Below are 21581 nucleotides of genomic sequence, written 5' to 3'. Positions count from 1 at the left end.
GGGAATAATGTATAAAAAACCATAGAACAAATTAATGTTATACATTGTGCACACTAAAATGCATATAACTAAACAAATAATTTAAAAAAATTAATTTATAATGCACGATTTTACCACCGGATTTTTACCGAAGAACTAACGTTGAAAGATGAAAGAGAAGAAAGAACGATGAAAGAGAAAAAAAAAATCTGGGAGAAGAAGAAAAAAACCGATGCAATATTTGGTGAGGAGAAAATTATGGACTTTCCATAACCACCAATATTGTCATTCCCTAAAAAGCCATTTTCCATATTTTTAATTAATAAAAAATGTATAATCAGGCCTTAATTTTGGGCATTGAATGTTAAGAATGAATGGTTGAGATTAAAAAGGAAAAAACATATAAAATAGGAAAAGCATATGAATACACCTCTCTATATATATATATATATATTATACACACACGCGTACACGTGAATACACGTGAATAATAAATAAAGTGATCATATATTACGTTACACATTTCAAATTTAATGGTTTTTCTTTTCCTTAGTATATATATTATAATCTACATGAACAAAATATATGATCACAGCTTAAATTCTGTTAAATTTAAATTAAATTTACTATATGAATAATTATAATAATTATTATTATATTTTTATAATTGCACATTCATCAAATGATGGCATCCAACTAGACCAAGGCAAAATAATTTGAAACCCCATTAATACAACGCCTATATATTTACATACACACCAACAAAATTTGTTGGTTCTAAATTTTTACCAAGGGAAGATGTTGCTCTCTACAATCCTTGCTCTGGTGCTCGGATTGATCGTCCACCTCTACACTTCTGTGGTGGCAAAGCCAAGCAAGATACAGAAAGCGTTGACTCCTAATTTTAAAACATGTTGCTTCTGCCAATTATATTCATCGCGTGGCTAAGTTGACTTCAAATTTTAAAACATGTTACTTCTGCCAATTTATATATATTCATCGTGACTGTTGATCTAGTACAATATAAATTTGTCTGCGTATGAATTAGTAATTAATGGCGTGCCAAAGTGTAAACGTGATTTGGTATATCCTAGCTACCATTACATTATTTGACAAATAAAAGTAAAATACCCGCGTGGGCAGCTCAATTGGCAAAGGTGCAGATCTTGCTACAACAAATAAAAATAAAATAGATTTTCACTTCCAAACTAGATATATTAATTATAGAAACATAGTTATTTTTTCTTAAAAGAAGCAATATATCATTATAATTAAATAGGTAAACTATACCAAAAGATTGGAAATTACACGTGAATAATAAATAAAGTGATCATATTCCGTTACACATTTCAAATTTAATGGGGTTATTTTTTGCTTAATATATATTATAATCTACATGAACCAAAAAAATGATCACAACTTATGGGGTGTTCGTTTTGCAAGATTGTATCCCGAGATTAAACTAGTAATGTGTTTGGTTCATGAGATTTAGTCCTCCAACTCAATCCTAGATGGATAATTATGGAATAGTTAGTCATAGCTAACCCCCTATGACTAAAATAATCTCACGACTCAATCATAGATTATATCTTAGTATTATTTTATCTATTAAACCGAACACCACCTTAAATTCTGTTAAATTTAAATTAAATTTACTATATGAATAATTATATAGTATAATTATTATTTTATTTTTATAATTGCACATTCATCAAATGATGGCATCCAACTAGACCAAGGCAATATAATTTTTTTTTTTACGAAGAAACAACGGCAGATTGATTAAAAATATTCAACGATACAATCTGGAATAAAAGACCACAACATAAAGGGAGGGTACAAAAAGGAGTTACGAGCTAGTAATTGTTGACATTCCGATATGACGGCTCCGTATTTGGACCAATCGGGTGATGTGTCCATGATGGAGACTACACCTTGTGCATCTGTGTATATGATACCTAGCCCTGGACCGTGTCGAGAAACATACTTACTAATAGTACAATATTAATAATTTAAAAATACATATATGAAAATCTTAAAATAAACAAAAATAATTTTAAATACACAAACTATATGGAGTATTTCATATGTAAATATGTTAATAATCATGGGCTATTATGTAGGTGATCAAGTCATTGCCTAATATTTTGATTATATAAAATAAATCATAATGTATATTTTCACTACACTGATGATTAATTAACATAATAATAAATTTACCTTTTATGTTTATGTGAATATTTTTTTATAATAATAATACTAATACATTTTTATTAAAATTGTTAACTTTTTAGTTTAGTATACTTTAATTTGATTGTAGTTTTATTATCACAAATAATGTTACTGCGTTATATTATTTTTATTATTACATTATATATTTATTTAAGTAGTACTCTCTCCGTCCCTGAAAATTTGTCACTTATTTCCATTTTCGTCCGTCCCTCAAAATTTGTCACCTTTCACTTTTTCATTTTTGGTAATAAACGCATATTCCACCAACTCATTCTCACTCACATTTTATTATAAAACTAATATATATATATAAGTGAGACTCACATGCCATTAACTTTTTCAACTCACTTTCTACTACATTTCTTAAAACCCGTGCCGGGTCAAATAGTGACAAATTATGGGGGACGGAGAGAGTATATTATTTTATGCTATGAACGTTGATATTGCTTATTTTTCGATTAACAAAATTTAAATCAGACATTTTGTGCATCGCACATTTGCTACACTTATGCTATGTTTAGGTTATAGGGATATACTAATATGCTAATTAATTTTAAAGTGCTAACGTACATCCTATCAGATGCTGCCACGTGGCACAAAAAAATGCAATATTCTAAATACAAAAATGCAATATACATTTGTAAAGGTGATTGGTGAATTTTGACAAATTGCATTTTAATTATAGGCAGATTGCATTTTTTATTGTTGAGTTTTGCATTTTAGATATTGACTGTTTAATATACATTTTATATATAGACGTATTGCATTTATATATAGTTTATTTTGCATTGTAGACAATTTATGTTAAAATGCAAAAATTAGCAATATAAAATGCAATTTATCTATAACTAATATGTAACCTGCGAAAATGCATGCACAACTTAACCATTAATACAACTCCTATAGACAATTTACATACACACCAACAAAAAAGTTAACTTTTATAAAAGTTAACTTTTATATACTCCCTCCGTCCCTGAAAATTTGTCACCTATTTCATTTTTGGTCCGTTCCTAAAAATTTGTAACATTTCACTTTTACCATTTTTGGTAATGGACCTCACATTCCACTAACTCATTCTCATTCACATTTTATTTTAAAACTAATATATAAAAGTAGGACCCACATGCCACCAACTTTTTCAACCCACTTTCTATTACATTTCATAAAACCGTGTCAGGTCAAATGGTGACGAATTTCGGAGAACGGAGGGAGTATTAGTTTTACACTTCTAATAAAATATTAGTGAAATTGAGTTAGTGGAAAGTAGGGTCCATTACCAAAAGTAGAAAAATGGAAGTGGGACAATTAATAAAGGACAAACCAAAATAAAAACCTGTAACATAGAAGACGGAGCGAGTTTAAATTAATAGTTTGTGCATCAGACATGTGTTACACAAGTTGACATAACGTTTAGGTTATATGGATAAATTAGTTAATACTAAAGTTGACATAACGTTTAGGTTATATGGATAAATTAGTTAATACTACTCTAGGGATGTGATCAAATAAAAATTCTAAATATCGTACAAACTCAAAATTATGATCTAGACCATTGAAAAATGTCAACAGATCAAAAAAAACATCAACAGAAAAATGTTAACAGAATTTCAACGATAGTCAATGATTGATGCTGTCTTGATACTGTGTTGACATTAAAATCTTGAAATTTTATACTGTGTTGATATTGTATTGAAACTGTGTTGAAGCTGTGTTGAAGAGTTTAGAATCTATACAATATATAAAAGGGGAGTTTTGAAGAAATTTACAAGACTGTCATTTAATTTAAAAAATTATATTAAATCAAATATATACTTAAAGGCCATTAAATGTATGATAATATACGTGATTAAGTGCAGTGAGTGAGATATTTTATTCACGTATAACTGCTCAGTGAAGCTCATGATTATTGATAGATTGGAAAACATAGCATGGAATCATTCTTTCATCGTGTATGGCAATATTGTAGCAGTGAATTGTTCTTGCATTTCGTTTGGGCTGTTGAACAAAATGGTTATGATGTATGAGTTGGATGATGTATGTGTCTTTAATCCAATTAATTCTGTATAGATAGCTTTGGTTTAGGTCTTTATTGGAATTTGGTAACATGCAGACTGCAGACGGCGATGCTCTTTATGCTTTTACATGAAATTGCTGATCTGCAGCTCTTGAAACTTGTGCTGCTATCCCAGCCTTAAGATCCGATCCTCCTTGAGGCAGGAGAAATGTTCCTCTGATGACATTGGGATCTGATTTTCTGGATCATTAGAAGAATATCCCAATGGGAGGCCATACTTAGATCTTATCTTCAACGTCAAATCATGATAAAATCCAGTAGCCTCAGAGAGGAAGGTCTTAAACCGAGTTCGGATATTTGTAACTCGATCAGGTGTAGCACGAAGTGTGCCTTTACCATTTTGGGGTGCAGGTGATCCTGCTGAAACCGCTGTAGCAAAGAGGGCCCTTAGCTCCTCAATCCTCCTATAATGCAATTGCGATAGAGCATATTCTATATCATGTTGTTCAGAAAAAAACATGGTCATCAAGGAGAATTCTTTCATAATTTTCACACATATTCTGCCATGTGTTAGGTATTTTATTTATCCTTTCATCGAATGCATGTGGTGTGAATTGTTCGATTGTGTACTTTCATGGGTCTCATCTTATGCTTTACTCTACAGATTATCGTTTTAATACATATTGATTATTGATTTTGTGCATTGCTAATTGATTTTGTTCCTTATTTTATTGTAGTTTTAGGTGAGGCGGACGATATTAAAAATGACAAACGAATTATTTTACCTATAAGTTCCGTTGAAGAGCGACGATTGTGAAGAATTGAAGGTTTTAGTTTATAATAATGTGATTGATTTTAATTTTAAAGTTAATTTAGTGTATAAATAAGTTTTAAAAATGTCCATTGTGTTTAATTCTTTATTGTGATAGATTTTTATCTTCCTACTCATTAATATTTAAATATTATATTATGTGATTTGTTTCAAATTTATTCTGTATAGATTTTTTATTCTCATATAACTAAAATTGTTACTCATATTGTTCATGGTTAATATTGATTCTAATTTTATTTAATTAATTTAAAATATAAAAATTAATATTTTTAAAATATATTAATCTGTGTATAGCACATGCGTGATATTAGTTTGTATAATATATAAGTTTTTATTTTATCATTACCTCCGTTCCATATGTTGTCATTAGTTCTGTCGCTTTTAAAATATTGAAAATGATTAATTACTTTTTGACAATATTAAAAGATGAATCATTACTACCACTGTATCAAATTGTCAATCAGCATGAAGGCTGTCAAATTGTCAATCAGCATGAAGGCATATGACGGCGTCCAACGCCTATATATTTACATACACACACAAAAAAGTTCATCACCAAATATATTGCTAGCATTTGTTGTTTTCTAATTTCTAGCAAGGGAAAATGTTGCTCTCTACAATTCTTGCTCTGGTGCTAGGATTCATCGTCCACCTCTACATTTCTCTTGTGGCAAAACCAAGCAAGGTACAAAAAGCGTTGAAGAAACAAGGAATCAACGGTCCTCCACCAAAGATCCTCCTCGGCAACCTTCTCGAGATTAAGAAATCCCGGGATGCAGCCGCGAACGCAGCTTCCGAATCTGGGCCGCCAGCCCTCCATAACACTGCCTCGGTGCTCCCATTTTTAGAGCAATGGAGGAAGCAATACGGTATAAGTATAATATATGATGCAGCAGTCATTCCTAAATACATCCACATTAAATTTAATTTTTTTCCTCTTTAGGTAAACTATTCACGTTTTCTATGGGAAATCTGCAAGTGGTATACGTGAGCGATCCAAATATGGTGAAGGAGATCGCAACAACGACGTCGCAGGACTTAGGAAAGCCTGCTTACCAGCAGAAAACACTTGGTCCACTTCTTGGGCAGGGCATCTTGACGTCCAACGCTGCGATCTGGGCACGACAGAGAAAGATCATTGCTCCCGAGTTGTTCATGGACAAAGTTAGGGTAAGTAGTAAATTACAGAAATCACCCACTTTCCTTAGGACACATAATTGGAATTAGAACTATACTTACTCCCTTTGTCCCTTAAAATACATGAACTAGTATATCATTTTAAAATTATGAACTAGTATCTAATTTAGAAAACTATTTTCTCTCTAATTTAGGATGGAAAGAATATTTTGTATTTTTGGGTGAAGAAACTACTAGTGATGCAGGGAATGATGGGAATAATCACTGTCGGCGGACATAGTGGTGAATACTTGGAAGCAAGAAGTCGAATGCAACAATGGTGGAGTTGTCGACATCGCTGTCGACAGTTATTTGAAAAGATTTTCGGGAGATATTATTTCAAGAGCTTGTTTTGGGAGTAATTATGCCAAAGGGCTCGACATTTTTTTGAAGCTTGAGGCTCTCCAAAAGCTTGTGTCCAAGAAATTCAATAGTGTCGGCCTTCCCGGATTAAGGTATAATTATTATATTAGTACTTATAATTAATGAGTAATTAAGCAGAAAATACTAACACGCATGCATGAGTTATATTATATATAGGCATCTTCCGACAGAGAGCAATAGGAAGATATGGGCTTTGGAGAAGGAAATCGGGACATCAATACTGAAGCTAGTAAAGGAGAGAGAAGAAGCTGGATACGAGAAGGATTTGCTGCAAACTCTTGTTGAAGGAGCAAAGGGGACTTATTCAACAACATCTGCGATGGATCAGTTCATCGTTGATAACTGCAGAAACATATACTTAGCTGGCTTCGAGACATCTGCTGTTTCAGCCTCGTGGTGTTTAATGTTGTTAGCATCCAACCCCGAGTGGCAGACGCGCATTCGGGAAGAAGTGGAGCAAGTCTGTCGGGGCCGAATCCCTAACGTAGACATGCTGCGTGAGATGAATCAGGTTAGATCCGACGATCATTTTATAATTAGATACTTAGGCCCAGATAATATACTATCTAGTAGTATTGAGTTATGAGATTATTTTAGTCACAGTGGATTAGCTATGACTAATTATTCCATGATTATCCATCTAGGATTGAGTTATGAGATTGAATCTCATGAAATAAACACAGTAAATATTTAATCTGAGATTCAATTTTGAAAACCGAAGACCCCCTAATTAGTTTGATTTTTATATATTTTTTTATATTTGCAGCTACATATGGTGATTCAAGAAACAATGAGGTTGTATCCTCCGGCGCCAACCCTGGGTAGGGAGTTGTCGAAGGACTGGAAGATAGGGAACGTGCACGTGCCTAAGGGCGTGAACGTGTGGACCGTGGTGGCCACGTTGCATACGGACCCTGACATATGGGGTCCGGATGCTCTCCAATTCAAGCCGGAGAGGTTCCGAAATGGGATCTCAGGTGCTTGCAAGAGCCCCAAGTGCTACTTGCCGTTCGGATTTGGACAGCGCGTGTGCGTCGGGCAACATCTGGCCATGGTGGAGCTTAAGTACCTCATGGCTCTAATCATCTCCAACTTCTCCTTCACTTTGTCTCCCAAATATGTTCATAAGCCAGAGATGACCATGATGATAGAGCCTAAGCATGGAGTTCACATTTTAATTAACAAGATATGATTAAGAAGAGTACGAACAAGTTGCTTTTTGTGTTGGTCATTTTTCAAATAAGTTTGTACGCATATAAGTGTTTTTTCTTCTTCTTTTGTAGCCATTTATATAAATGGTTATGTGGGTGATTTAAAATTGTACTAGTAGGGGCATGTTAGGGCGCCACCACCCTTTAAAATAACACCATGCCATCATTCCTAGCCAATCATTTGTACATGTGGACGAATAATTAGCTGCCACGTGGCAAAATAAAAATCTGGAAAAAGACGGTCAACAATATGCTGGTCTTTAACCAGCAATATTTCTTGTCCAGCAATATCCGACACACTATACAAGACAATCTATAGATTGCTATGTAGTGTTTGTAATATTGCTGTGTAGCGTTTATAATATTGCTGTATAAGTGGTGTCACGTTGTCATTTTAAGAGGGATTGTCATTTTAACACAAACATGTACTAGTATTTATCTTCTTTATACTTTTTGACTATATATCGGAATTACAAATAGTAGATCAGGACTTAAAACACAAATCTTCTTCTAGAATCAAGTTAATTATTCGTAAAAGCTCAGGTCTTTTGACTTTATTAATTAATAAAGGTGTCAAAATCTCTTCTTTTAAATTATACGCATCTCTCGAATATTGTAGAAAATCCACATAAATTCAGTTATTTAATTATTTATTTTGTGGAAACAATTTATTTAAATTATTAAGTTTGAGTCGAGAATTTCTATAGGTTCATTTCGGATTATTTTTATCGGTTCTTTCCCTAATGTATTATGAGGTCGAATCGCATATGGTCCTAATTTATAAATAAGAGAATTGTACTCTCTCCGTCTCATTGAATTCCTTTTTGGTTTGTCCCACCCAAGATGACTCATTACTAAGGTAATATCTTTATCTCTATTTTATTCTCTATAATGTTACTTTACTCTCTCCACTCAATACACAAAATAAAACTGCATAAATTCATGTATCGTCCAAGAAAAAGGAGGTTATCTTCCTTGGGATGTAGGGAGTATAACTTAATAGAAATCCTTGGAAAGTCTTTTCTCACTACTGATGTGAAATCATTCTTTACTAATAATAATTTAATTATTTTTCTCTCTACCTTTCTCTTACTTTATCAATTTTACATTAAAATTTGTGTCGAACTCAAAGTTTATATTTTTTGGGGACAAAGGGAGAGGGAGTAAGAGTTGAGGAAAATCCTTTGCTAGGAATTTGTCAAAATAATTGTAACCTTGGAACAAATTCGTCATATTGATACTTTTCCACAAACCCCAAACACAAGTCAAACGTCAGCCAGCCCATTATCTGCGACCATATTTTCTATTAAATACTCCCTCCATCCCCCATAATTTCACCATTTGATCTAGCATGCTTTTTAAGAAATATAATAGAAAATGGGTTAAAAAAATTGGTGGCATATGGGTCATACTTTTATATACTCCCTCTGTCCCATTAAAAATGCAACGTTTTCCTTTTTTGGTTGTCCCATTAAAAATGAAACCTTTACTAAAATGGAAACAACTCTATCTCTACTTTTTCATCTCTCTTACTTTACTCTCTCTTCATTAACTCACAAAACAACACTACATAAAATATCGTGCCGATTCCCAAATGTTGCATTTTAAGTGGGACGGAGGGAGTATTAGTTTTATAATAAAATGTGAGTGAGAATGAGTTAGTAGAATATGATGTCTACTATCAAAAATGCTAAAAGTGAAAGATGACAAATTTTTAGGGACGGACGAAAAAGGAAATAAGTGACAAATTTTCAGGGACGAAGGGAGTAGTACATAAGGAATGGAAAAGATTCAATATCAAAACTTTTGAAAGGCCCACTATCAAGTATTCCCTCCGTTCCATAGTAATGGAGGCGTTTCTTTTCGGCACGAAGATTAAGAAAAATTATGTTAGGCGAGTTAAGTAAATGTAGAATAAAGTGGAAAATGAGATGAAGAGAGAAAAAAGTAAGAGAGAGTAAAGTAGGTGTGGAAAAATATGTTCACTTTTACTAAAAAGGGAAATGACACTGTTACTATGGAATGTATAAAAGTGGCAAAATGACTCTATGGGTTATGACTTGGGATGGAGTAGAAGAACAATCTTTCGATAATAGGGATTCTCGGAGACAATACTCAATTAATCAACGGTCGATTATGCAAAATCGAGTTAAGGTTCTTACAATACGACATAGCACACATCAAAGTTTTTTTGGAAATAGAGATTTCAGTTTATGGAATAAAACATCGAAAGCGACTGGAACGCAGTTACATGTAGGAAGACATAAACTTCCAAAAGTAGTACACAATAGTAAGGTAGATTACTTTATTCGGCACACAGTAGTAGGATAAGATATTTGATACAGCATACTCCACTCCATCAGAGCTCAACCTGCACATTTAGAAATATGTGCAGAGCTGAGTACAAAGGTACTCAATGAACACGTTGCCAAAAAAAAATACACATATACATTTATAAAATAATGTCAAGCCATCATCACAGTAATACTCGGGGAAATTTTTTTCTCAGAAAGGCTCAAGCTTACTAAATTCTTTTTCTTGAAAATTCGACTAGCCAGTCTTAGTTCCTTCTGTAATTCGCCATATCTGAACATTCCTCCTTGTGCCGGGAAAGTGGCCACTTTCCACAGGAACTGGACCGGCCAACCTTACTGATGACACACAGTCCACGTGTACACTAGTCCGAGTAGGGACTCTTGACTCAACTTATTTTTAACACAAGTATACCCGCAAGTGTACGGGGTTAATGTAACAAATAGTAAGCAAAGAGTATCGTATCCACAGAGACAATCAGTGTCAACCTAATTACCACGAACCAACCTCAACTACTATCTAGATGAATCGGAAAGTTTTGGTTTTTCTAAATCTATTTGAAAGCAAAGTAAAAGCAGTTAAAAAAAACTAGAGAACTAAAAGCAAATAAAAGAACGGATGTAGATCAAGGATGAGGGATGTAGAATCCTACGGGATCGATAACAACTATCCTATGCTCAACTAATTTTCAAACTATGCCAACAAAGGGTTTCAAGGGTTATTAAGCTATCATTAAGGTAAAACTATATCTTCTTACGAAGCATATAATTTGTAGATTGCTACCTAGAACCGAAGTCTCCTTCCTAGAACTAAGGTAATAACTCCTAATAGCTCCTAAGATACTTAGCTTCATTCAAGGGTTCAAATTTCTCGATTATATTGGCAAAGACGTCAATTTATTCTCTTTCAAATTAAACTACCACTTCTCAGCTCTTGATGTAAATTCCATATGCATTTATTAGGTGATCAGTCAAATAAATGTATAAGCACAGAAGAAATCAAAATAATCACATGAGCCAAGGCATAAAAAACGGAAATCAATTAAACATAAAAATCATTGTATCTCTCCCGTAGAAATCTACGGAGGATTTAGCTACTCATGCTCATCACAAAAGTCAGAGAAATATTCAAAGGAATAATCAAAAACATTGTCGAACAAGAATAAAACTAAAAGTAGAAACTCCTAGAATTGGATTGGGCGGATTGGAGGCCTCGTCTTCAATCTTGCGATGAATACTCGTCCTCTGCTCGTTCTTCTCTTTTTCCTAGGTGAAAAACCGGTATTTTGGGGGTAGGAAGCGTGTAAGTTGTGTTTGGATGCGTTTCCTAGGCATATATATACCTAGGGTTGACTTTGGCGCAAAATAAACTGCCAGACGAAGCTGGCGGGTCGCCAAGTTGGATGTGCGTCGAAGCTGGCGAGTTGTCAGCCGCCTACGGCGTTTTTCTCGTGTTTTGCTGGCGGGTCGCCAGGTTCGTTTGCATGCGAACCCGACGCGGGTCGCCAGCTATGTCACTGCTCCGCGCAGTCTTGGTAAAATGGTCATAACTTCTTCTACCAAACTCAAATTGAGACATTTAAGATATCCATGCGAAGCTCTTTCGAAGACGAAGAGAATGGTATACTTTATGTAAGAATCAGACTTCAAAATCTCTAGAAAAACTGTCTCGAACCAAAGCTGCTGCACATCCACATATTTTGTACATTTTTCTACACATTCTTCACAAAATGGTCAAAATACAACATAATAGAGAAGTAGCTATAACCATGTCTCAAAGTACACAATATATGATAAAAATCGAGTAAAACTACCCTCTAAAACCATGTAAAATCCAAGTGAATCAGTATTCTAGATTAATTCTTCCATTGTGTCTTGCTCTTTTTATTCCAACATAATCTTCCTTAAATTCTTGTAGCTAGACCCGACATCTTTGACAGATTCCATGGCCATGCCTCTCAACATTAAAGCATGTTTTCTAATCTCCTCTCCTTTTTCTCCTTCACCCATCACAACATCCAAACACTCCCTTAATTCTTCTCTATTTAGCACTTCGTCTCCATTCGTGCTCGCTCTGACCCCATTCCCCCACACCTTCTCCACAAGCATAGCGTTCGTGGTCTGGTCAGAAATATGTGGGCACCCGATCATCGGGACCCCACAGACCAGACCTTCAAGAGTCGAATTCCACCCAAGAGTCTTCATTCAGTCTCAGTCTGGATTCGTATCCCTAGACTAAAAGGATAAGCGCCAAAGGCTCAACACCCCGACTCGTCTTGCTTAACCAAGAAAAGAGGTAACTTTTTGCTTTTTGAAAAGAAAGAGAAGTTCATAAAGTTCTATTCAGTAGAGGAAAAGGAAACGTATTCCCTTTTTAGGGACATAATTCAAAGAAAAGGGAAAATAAGTTTTGATAAAAAAAAATGAGATTTGAAAATTTGAAGTTATAATTATTTCTTTGAAGTTAAAGTGTTTTGAAGATTTGAACTAAGAGTGTCTCCAATGGCGGACGTGCCGACGTCCGACCGGACGTCCGCCATAATGGCCCCGAAGGGCGCCCGCGCCCGTCCCGAATGCCCGTCGCATGGGCTCGCCCCTCCGCTCCACGGGCGAGCGGACGTCCGCCGCTGTGAGCTCCACTCGGACGTCCGACATTTTAATTTTTTTTTTTTTAAAAAAACTCTATAAATATGGCTCGTTGAACTTCATTTCATTCACACCACTTGTGTTGACAAGTTTCTCTCTCTAAATCTACAAATTTCATTTCTACTACAATGGAGTACAATAGGAACTCCCCCACCACGAGTGGAGGAAATACACCCACGATTCCCACCGGAATGGAGGGAAACTTTGCGGGGATGACTCCCCAAATGTTCTACAATATGTACCAGTTGATGAGTCAGATGGGTGGGATGATGCCCGGGGGCAGCGGGGATGGGCGGTATGCCGGCAAATATGGCGGTGGGTGGGTTGATGCAGCACAGGAGCCCGAGGACGCCTAGGGAATCTGTCTATCGCCCATATATAGATTTGTTGGCCGATGATTCCCCTAGTTCTGTTCCGGAGACTCAGTACGCCGGCATCGAGACTTTCTCTTTTGAGGAGTTGGGAGCGGAGTTGGGGCTATCGCCGATCCGTGAGACTCCCGATGAGGCGGAGCCTGCTGCAAGGGGCAGGGGCAAAGGCAAGGGCAAGGCCAGGGGTGGGGGTAGGGGCAAGGGCAAAGTCTCGAGCTCTCCCTCGCACATGGTGGCAGAGGAGGAGGAGGAGGAGGATGAGCAGGAGAAGAGGACGATCTGGACCGTGTGAGAAAATGTCGTGCTTGCGAAGGCCTGGATCGGTGTAGTAGAGGATCCCTACAACTTACCGAACCAGTATGTTGACCGATTGTGGCTTCGCATTAGTAAGGCCTACCTCATAAACAAACCGTCTGGGGCGAAGCCTCGCACTCCCGAGCAATGCCGGAAACAGTGGCTTCGGTAGAGGCCTAAGCTCAGTCGTTTTTCCGTCCTCTACCAAAACAACATGCGCATGACGACCAGCGGCATGTCTGAGGAGGATGTGAAGAACCGTGCCTTGGCCCAATATCCCGACAGAGATCTGAAGTTCAAAGATTTTGACCAATGGGAGGCCTTTCTCGTGGTCAGAGAGTCGCAAAAGTTTTGTGTGGATGTCGAATCGGGCTGGAAGCGAACGAAGATCAACTCTTCCGGTGAGTACAGCAGCAGTGCTGGTTCGCACGAGCTCCCCGAAGCCGAGGAAGTGGCCCCGCTACCACGATCAGACTCTCGCCGTCGTCGTCGCCCGATGGGGCAACAAGGCTGCGCAGCGGATGGCGAGGGGAAGCGGCAGCGGCAGCGGGTCCTACGAGGTCGAATCGGAGGCCCCTGAAGGTCCAGTTATGAACGACCGTCTCGCCCGCGCGTAGCTAACGAAGACCCTGATGCAGAGCATGAATAAGTGGTTTAGCACACACGATCCTGTGTACAAAAGGATTTGCAAGGATGTGATCAATGCATGTCGGCGCGATTTAGGAATACCACCCATTGATGATTATGGCGTCGAGATTCGGGGCGGGGACGTCGGAGGCGGGAGCGGCACGGGCGGCGGGGACGAGGACGAGGAGGAGTGAGAGCCGAGGGTTGTATTTCTCGACTTTTTATGATTATGTAATTTTTAGGTATTATGTAATTTTCTTTTTAAATTATGTAATTTTTTTTTAAATTATGTATTTTTTTTATTATGTAATTTTTTATTATTATGTAATTTTTTTTTTTTATTTTTAATGAAGTATTCGAATTTTCCCGTATTCCGTGTCGACATTTTAATTCCGTAATAAAAAAAAGTCTGTAAATTGAATAATTGCGGGAAGTCCTAGTGGGTAGTCCTAGTTAAAATGTGAAGTCCTAGTGATGACGTGGCATGGATTTTGTGTGGGAAGTCCTAGTGGGACGGGCGCCACCGGAGACACTCTAAGAAAAATAGTTGATTCTCAAAGAGAAGTTTTGGCAAAGGTGTTTCTTTTCGATCGAAAGTTTAAAATGTTTGAAAGAAAAGATTATCTTTTATGAGTTGAACTTTTAGAGCATGAGTCCTATGGAGTAGAGCACTAAGCCGTTCTTCACAAAACATAGAATGCTTTAGGATGCATGCTTTCCTTAAGAAGAATATGGTTCGACTTTGAATCACAATGACTTCACTATCGTATTACTAGAACGATAAAAATAAAAAAAGAACATAGAAAGAAGTTGAGTAAGGAGAAGAACTCAAGTGGCAACAAATTTTAAGCTATGAAAAGGAGATGGCTAACGGGTGCAAACAATTGGTTAATCTAGGAGTTAACAACTACAAAAGAAACGTAGCCCACCCCCATACCAGCATCGAAACTATGACTACAAATAAGCTGCTAAGCTGCTAATTCAGAAATGAGATAGAAGAGTTAACAGAATCTGCAAATATCGGGATGAAATTTAATTTAAGGGGGTAGAATGTAACATTCTGATTTTTCCTCTCTTTTTATTTGAATTGGAAAGGAAGTCGAATAGATAGCTGAAAATTTTTGTTTAATCTTCATTTCTTTTCTCCGATTAAAAGACTATTGAACGCTTAAGATCAATCAAGAGGAATCATAATATATGTTTGGTTTTGGTATAGCACCAAAGTCTTAGATTGTCAAAATTTTATGAAATGAATTTAAATTTCAAGAAATAAAGCATATAAAAGGATTTATTTCTAAAAGCCATTGTGGGCCTAATTTATGAAGGAAAGTACATATCCACTATTAGAAAATCCAAATCACAAAATTTTATGAAATGAATTTAAATTTCAAGAAATAAAGCATATAAAAGGATTTATCTTTAAAAGCCATTGTGCCTTGTGGGCCTAATTTACGAAGGAAAGTACATATCCAATATTAGAAAACCCAAATCACTAAAATAATTCCTGGAGCCCAAAGTATCAAATTCCAAATTTCTTCATATCTATTATCTGTTGTTGCATAATTGTTCCACCTCTTTCTCCTTGATTACTCACCTCATTCAAGCCGCGTAGCCACTGGCGGACACAGTAAGGCTGAGGGAGGGGCTTAAGCCCCTACCCAGCAGCTATTTTTTTGGTTTTCAATTTGTAACTTTTTGAAAGTTTTTAAAACTACCTTGTTCAAGCCCTCACAAAACCAATTTATCTGAGGACTAAAGTATTGAAAATTAAGTGATAGGTGGGGCTGAATTTAAAATTCTGAAATTAATGAAGAGAAACAACAATGGCGGATTGGCTGTCATAGTTTCAGAAAGAAGAAGACATTTAATAATAAAATAAGTTATAATATTATTATAAAAATATATTATGGAATCTGGCCACTTTTTATGAACCCCAATAGAGATTGATGCGTAAGTGTAGGTATTTTAGTTTTTGAAAATTATAAAAATGATATACAAGTAATACAATATAATCCATACAAATTCTCTTCAATATATACAAAATCCCTTAGAAGGCTAGAACTAAGTAAATGGAGTATATAATATTACTCCTCAAGCACTGAATTTTCCTTTTCAATTTAATCATACAAAAGTTTATCTTTGTAAAATTCTTCATGTAGTACTTTATTAGGAGAAATTAATAATGAGTATAAAAATAATTGTTATGGAATTTGTAGTGTAATTTATACTAGGACTTAAGCTTTTTTTAATTTGAAAAACTATTGATTTGAGTTTGAATTGTTGGGTTGAAGTTTTTCAAAGAATAGATACCAAACAAATTCGGAAATATTTTTAGTCAATGAGAACACACAACTTTAGTTGCCATAATTCGAATAAAACAATATAATTATAACATTATTTGTTTAATTTTAGCTAGGTATATACTATATATGTTGTTCTAGTTTCATGTTCATTTTTATAGTTGTTGCGATTGATATTTTTTATAACACAATACTCCTTCATTTCAAGGTAGAAATCACAATTTTTTAAAAAATTTATCCCAAAAGATGTTATATGAATTATATATTTTTTTAAAATTCTCTCCCAGATTAATATATAAAAAAATATTTTTTCCATCTCTATAACACACAAAATCTCTCTGCCATCATATAGGTGCAACACCCCTGGACGAAAAGATCTATATAGCTTACAGTAAAGCCCCTACTGAATAAATTTTCTGCGTCCGCCACTGCACGTAGCCCCTCCACCACCTGCTTGATCAGCGACCAAATCCTTAGAGATATATATCAATCGATTCAACAATATAAATCATTTACTCAAAATCCTAAAGAAATAGATAGAGATGGAGCCGTAGGTTTAAGAAGTTTTCATCCTACAGTTTGAAGTTCTCTCCTTGAAACAAAAGGGTATAGTCCTCTAAATTCTGAATTCTCTTCGTTTCTTTTTCCATGGCATAACATGTAATCAACCATAGAATAATCACATAATTCGAACAGTAGCATCAAATAAACACCAATCGAACACCCTCGCTGATTAATCGAAAACGTGAGATAAGAACATAACTGGAATGTAAAGAACTTATCTTTCGGGGTTGTTTCGGGGCTGGCTTCGAGACATCTGCCATTTCAGCTTCTTGGTGTTTAATGTTGTTAGCTTCAAACCCCGAGTGGCAAACACACATTCGGGAAGAAGTGGAGCAAGTATGTCGGGGCCGAGTCCCTGACGTAGACATGCTACGTGAGATGAATCAGGTTAGATGAGACCATAGTATTACATTCCGTTTTGATTCGTTGTGAGTTTTTAAGAAATTGAATGATTTTGTGAAGAAAAATGGATAGAAAAGTTTATAGAATTTGAGTTCACATACTCAGCAAAGTATGAGTCCACTTACTAAAAATATAAAAAGTAAATGAGTCTTTAAAATTACATATTGTAAATAAGTCATTATTTTGAGGACATAGGAAATATTAGTTTGATTTTTATATTTTTTTTATGTTTGCAGCTACACATGGTGATTCAAGAAACAATGAGGTTGTATACCCCGACGCCATCCCTGAGTAGGGAGGTGGCGAAAGACACGAAGATAGGGAACGTGCATGTGCCTAAGGGCGTGATCTTGTGGATCATGGTGGCCACGTTGCATACGGACCCTGACATATGGGGTCCGAATGCGCTCCAATTCAAGCCAGAGAGGTTCCAAAATGGAATCTCCTGTGCGTGCAAGAGCCTGAATTGCTACATGCCCTTTGGGTTTGGACCACGTGTGTGTGTCGGGCAACATCTGGCCATGGTGGAGCTTAAGTACCTCATTGCTCTAATCATCTCCAACTTCTCCTTCACTTTGTCTCTCAAATATGTCCATAAGCCAGAGTTTACCACCATGATAGAGCCTAAGCATGGCGTTAACATTTTAATTAGCAAGATTTAATTAAGATCAGCAAGCACAAGTTGCTTTTTTTGTGTTGGTTATTCTTTTGAATAAGTTTGTGTTTCGAAAGAATCTATCTCATCTCTTAACTATTCAGGGGTCTTATCATTTTATTTCTTCTTTATTTTAGTTTTTCCAATTAAATTTATTTCAATTAAATAATATTTTAAACTAATAAAAAAGACAATGATGTTAAGACAGACATTATATTAAAAATAAAATTAAAATTACATAATTAAAATGCTAAAATTTATTGAAGATGATAATACATCACTTTTGGATGATGAATGTGGTATTGATATAGGATTTATGAATGAATTGGAGGTTAAAAAACTGAAGAAATTGAAAAAGTGGTAATATTTGGAAAAGTGGAAAAAAATTATTATACAAAATGGCTTTTATAAATCAAATACAAATTTTCTTATATAGTTTCATGAAAATGAGTATCAAAATTATTATTTTGTCACTATAATTGATGTGGTGAAGTGGTAAAGGAGTAGGACTTGCATATCCTTGAAAAAAAATTCAGTTTATGAACTTTTACCGTAAAATCGCTCTAAAATAGAAAAATAAATAAATAAATAATAAGATGCACTCTTAAAATTGAGGATGATATGGTCCATTACATTTTAAATTTAATTGCAAGTCTATATACCAAATAAGAAATTGAATTATTCACATAATTAATCTAATATAAATACTACTCCCTCCGTTCCATAGTAATAGGGGCGTTTTTCCATTTCCGTCCGTTCCATAGTAATAGAGTCATTTCACTTTTTAGTAAAAGTCAACACATTTTTCCACACCTACTTTACTCTCTCTTACTTTTTTCTATCTTCATCTCTCTACCTTTTTCATTTTTCACTTTATTCTCTCTTTACTTAACCCACCTAACATAATTTTTCTTAATCTCCGTACCAAAAAGTTTTGCCTCCATTACTATGGAACGGAGGGAGTACTAATTAATGATAATTTCACCATCTAAAACAAAATAATTTAACTAAAATTGTGACTATTTAAGTAAGTCTAACTACATTCCAAACATACGCTTGTTAGTCTATTATTATCAAATTAAAAGGATATGCCAGTCGTAATGACTTATTTGGGCCTATCCTAATTAGCTCATTGATATAATTACACACACGCCTAAGCCAGTCCATTTAATGAGTCATCGATATGTTAACACGCCCAAGACTAGTTTATTTAAATGCAATCGACATTGGTGATGGGCCCAAAATTAGGATGCCCTATAAAATTAATATTCCCTCTGTACCATTTAAAATTTTAATTTAACGATTTGAAAATTTGTAGTGCCATAATAGTACTAGAAAAAGTCAGTAAAATATAAATTCAATTTTTATATATTCATCGTATTATAAAATATGAGTATAATTTAGTGAAATATATATGGAGTCCATTATCTAAAATAAATGAAATTAAATAGTTAGGATTTTGAATTGTAAACGTGTCAAAATAAAAAAATTGGAATTTGTGTGGAAGTAGTATGTGGTTTATGTTAGAGTTTGTATACTAGAAATCACGTTTCGAGTGATTGAATACTGTAAAACTCTTATTTTATTTTCCAATGAATAAAACAGATTATTTTTGTCATAATGTTGTTATGTTTTACATTTAATGGATGTTAATGCATGTTTAAATGTATAAGTTAACTTAACAAAGTCTAAGTCTTTGTTTTAGTAGACCGGTTGTGGGCGTCGTCCACTTTAAGGTAATACGGTCAGTTCTAAACAAAGAAAAAGATGAATTTCACAACCTAGATGGAATTTGACTATCCATCGAGAAAGGTTGCAATGTCAGTCCGCATATTTCTAAGCCTTACTGAAATAAGATGACATTGGTGTGGTATAGCACTGAACGGATCTAACAGCAAGACTTGCCTTAGGCTATCTACTGAAAGGCGAGGTCTTGATAAATATTTATTTCTTAATCAATGTAGGTTAGCATTGAGCATACGGTATTGATTATGCACTACTTTGACTTATCAAATGGTGCGGGTTTTTCGTAACCCAATTATCCTGATATATTGGGTAGTGGTGATCAATATCTAGCGGTGCTAGGATTGCTATTATATTGAATCGTGCACGAGCTGAGTCTCGTTTGATAATGTCCTCAAGAGGAGCGCGAAACGAGGTTTTATTATTCGGAACCTAGCTAGTTGGAGTGTGATTACTCTATGAATAATAAATAAGCGTTTCATGCTAAGTCCACTCTTGGAATTAATAAGAAGTTAATTAATTAAGTCAATAGCAGACATTAATTAATTAATGGACATTTTAATCTTAAGCACGGGAAATGAAAGTTAAACGGAAACCCGGATTACTTATAATTTCGGATTTGGATGGGGAGAGTTCAATATTACTTCTGTAGTGGCTGCTCGTAATATTCCAATTATAACTTATATTAAATTGTGGGTTCAATTTAATTAGTAAAAAGTAAATTGGATGAGCCCATATCCAAAACCTTCCATAGATCCCTGTCTGGGCCCAAAAGGAACTTAATATAAATAGGAGAATAAAGGAGACAGAAATAACACAATTCAGATTAGTGTAATTTTCGAAAATTATCTCCTAAGCTGAGGAGATTTTCGAAATCTTCTCCTATTCCAAAAAGGATTTCTTCTGTCTTCTTTATTTAAGTCCTAGTATTCTAGTAAGATCAGCCCACACTGATATTGGGATACAGTTCGGGAACCAGAGAGAAGATTTGTGGTTTAGTACTCAAAGCATCACGTGGAGAAGAAGCTAGCCATCTTCAATTCTTTGGAGAATTAATTAGGTATTTTTCTGCTCCGTAGAAAAGCATGTTTTAGGTTTCAATATTCTTAAAGCATGATTAATTCAAGTTATGAGCATGATACATGTGATAATTACGCGAATAGCTTTTGTCTAAATAATCTGCTAAATAGATCTGATTATTATGTGATTTATTTATGCATGCGCTTCCGCTGCCAGCACCTTCAATTGGTATCAGAGCCAGTCTTTGGCTCTGATTATTTGGATTTAAATTTCGCGAAATTCATGTATGCATGTCTTATTTGATTACGAAGCATGTTCTTGTTTTTTGTTATTTTTGTTTATGCATGTTGAACTCAAGAACATTCGAATCATAGAACTTGAATTATTCGAACGAACGAGACGTGCGATTCGTCGGCGCTTGCGCCGAGACGAATCGCACTACGTGCGATCGGAGTGGGTTATCGAACTAAGTGGGAGCCGAGGGCGACGGGCATGAGGCGACGCGCCGGCGAGGAAGGTCTCGCGCGCGCCACCAGCCAAGCCCGATGAAACCCTAGCCGGCCCAGACGGAGTTCGACGTTTCGCCGGCGTCAGACAAGGTTGCGAGGGCCGTCGATCACGCGGCGACGCGCTGGCGAGCATGGGCTCGTGCGCGCCGCCGGTGGAGACCGTGGCCCTTCGCCGGAATCTGCTGTCGCGCGAACAACCGGCGCGGTGGCTCGTCCGAGAGTTGCCGAGGCGCCACCTAACCCTAACCCTAACCCTAGAACCCTAGTCGCCAAGCCCTGACGTCGCCGGACCAAGAGCAGCCATGCC

General features: G+C 35.7%; 1 protein-coding gene and 1 pseudogene across 1 annotated transcript; both read left to right on the top strand.

The window, feature by feature from the left end:
• The first annotated feature begins 5664 nt into the window (after positions 1-5664).
• On the top strand, positions 5665-7812 carry LOC125191939 (annotated as a pseudogene).
• A 5862-nt stretch (positions 7813-13674) lies between these two features.
• LOC125193724 (cytochrome P450 714A2-like) lies at positions 13675-18019 on the top strand. The gene is made up of 3 exons (XM_048091589.1): positions 13675-13876; positions 17235-17332; positions 17584-18019. Exons 1-3 carry the CDS (start codon positions 13675-13677, stop codon positions 18007-18009), a joined length of 726 nt encoding a protein of 241 aa, XP_047947546.1. The 3' UTR covers positions 18010-18019.
• The last annotated feature ends 3562 nt before the right edge of the window (positions 18020-21581 follow it).

Source organism: Salvia hispanica, chromosome 6 (genome assembly GCF_023119035.1).
Source record: "Salvia hispanica cultivar TCC Black 2014 chromosome 6, UniMelb_Shisp_WGS_1.0, whole genome shotgun sequence".
In the NCBI taxonomy this organism is placed as follows: domain Eukaryota; kingdom Viridiplantae; phylum Streptophyta; class Magnoliopsida; order Lamiales; family Lamiaceae; genus Salvia; species Salvia hispanica.
Note: the sequence above shows the minus strand (reverse complement) of the source record. Positions and strands in the feature narration are given on the sequence as shown.

What these genes read in the sequence shown, in the direction of transcription:
- LOC125193724 (XM_048091589.1), top strand. Translation starts at nt 13,675, where the DNA reads ATGACGACCAGCGGCATGTCTGAGGAGGATGTGAAGAACCGTGCCTTG. An exon ending in TGAGTACAGCAGCAGTGCTG is followed by an intron (nt 13,877 to 17,234) that starts GTTCGCACGAGC and finishes TAATGTTGTTAG; the next exon opens with CTTCAAACCCCGAGTGGCAA. An exon ending in TGCTACGTGAGATGAATCAG is followed by an intron (nt 17,333 to 17,583) that starts GTTAGATGAGAC and finishes TTATGTTTGCAG; the next exon opens with CTACACATGGTGATTCAAGA.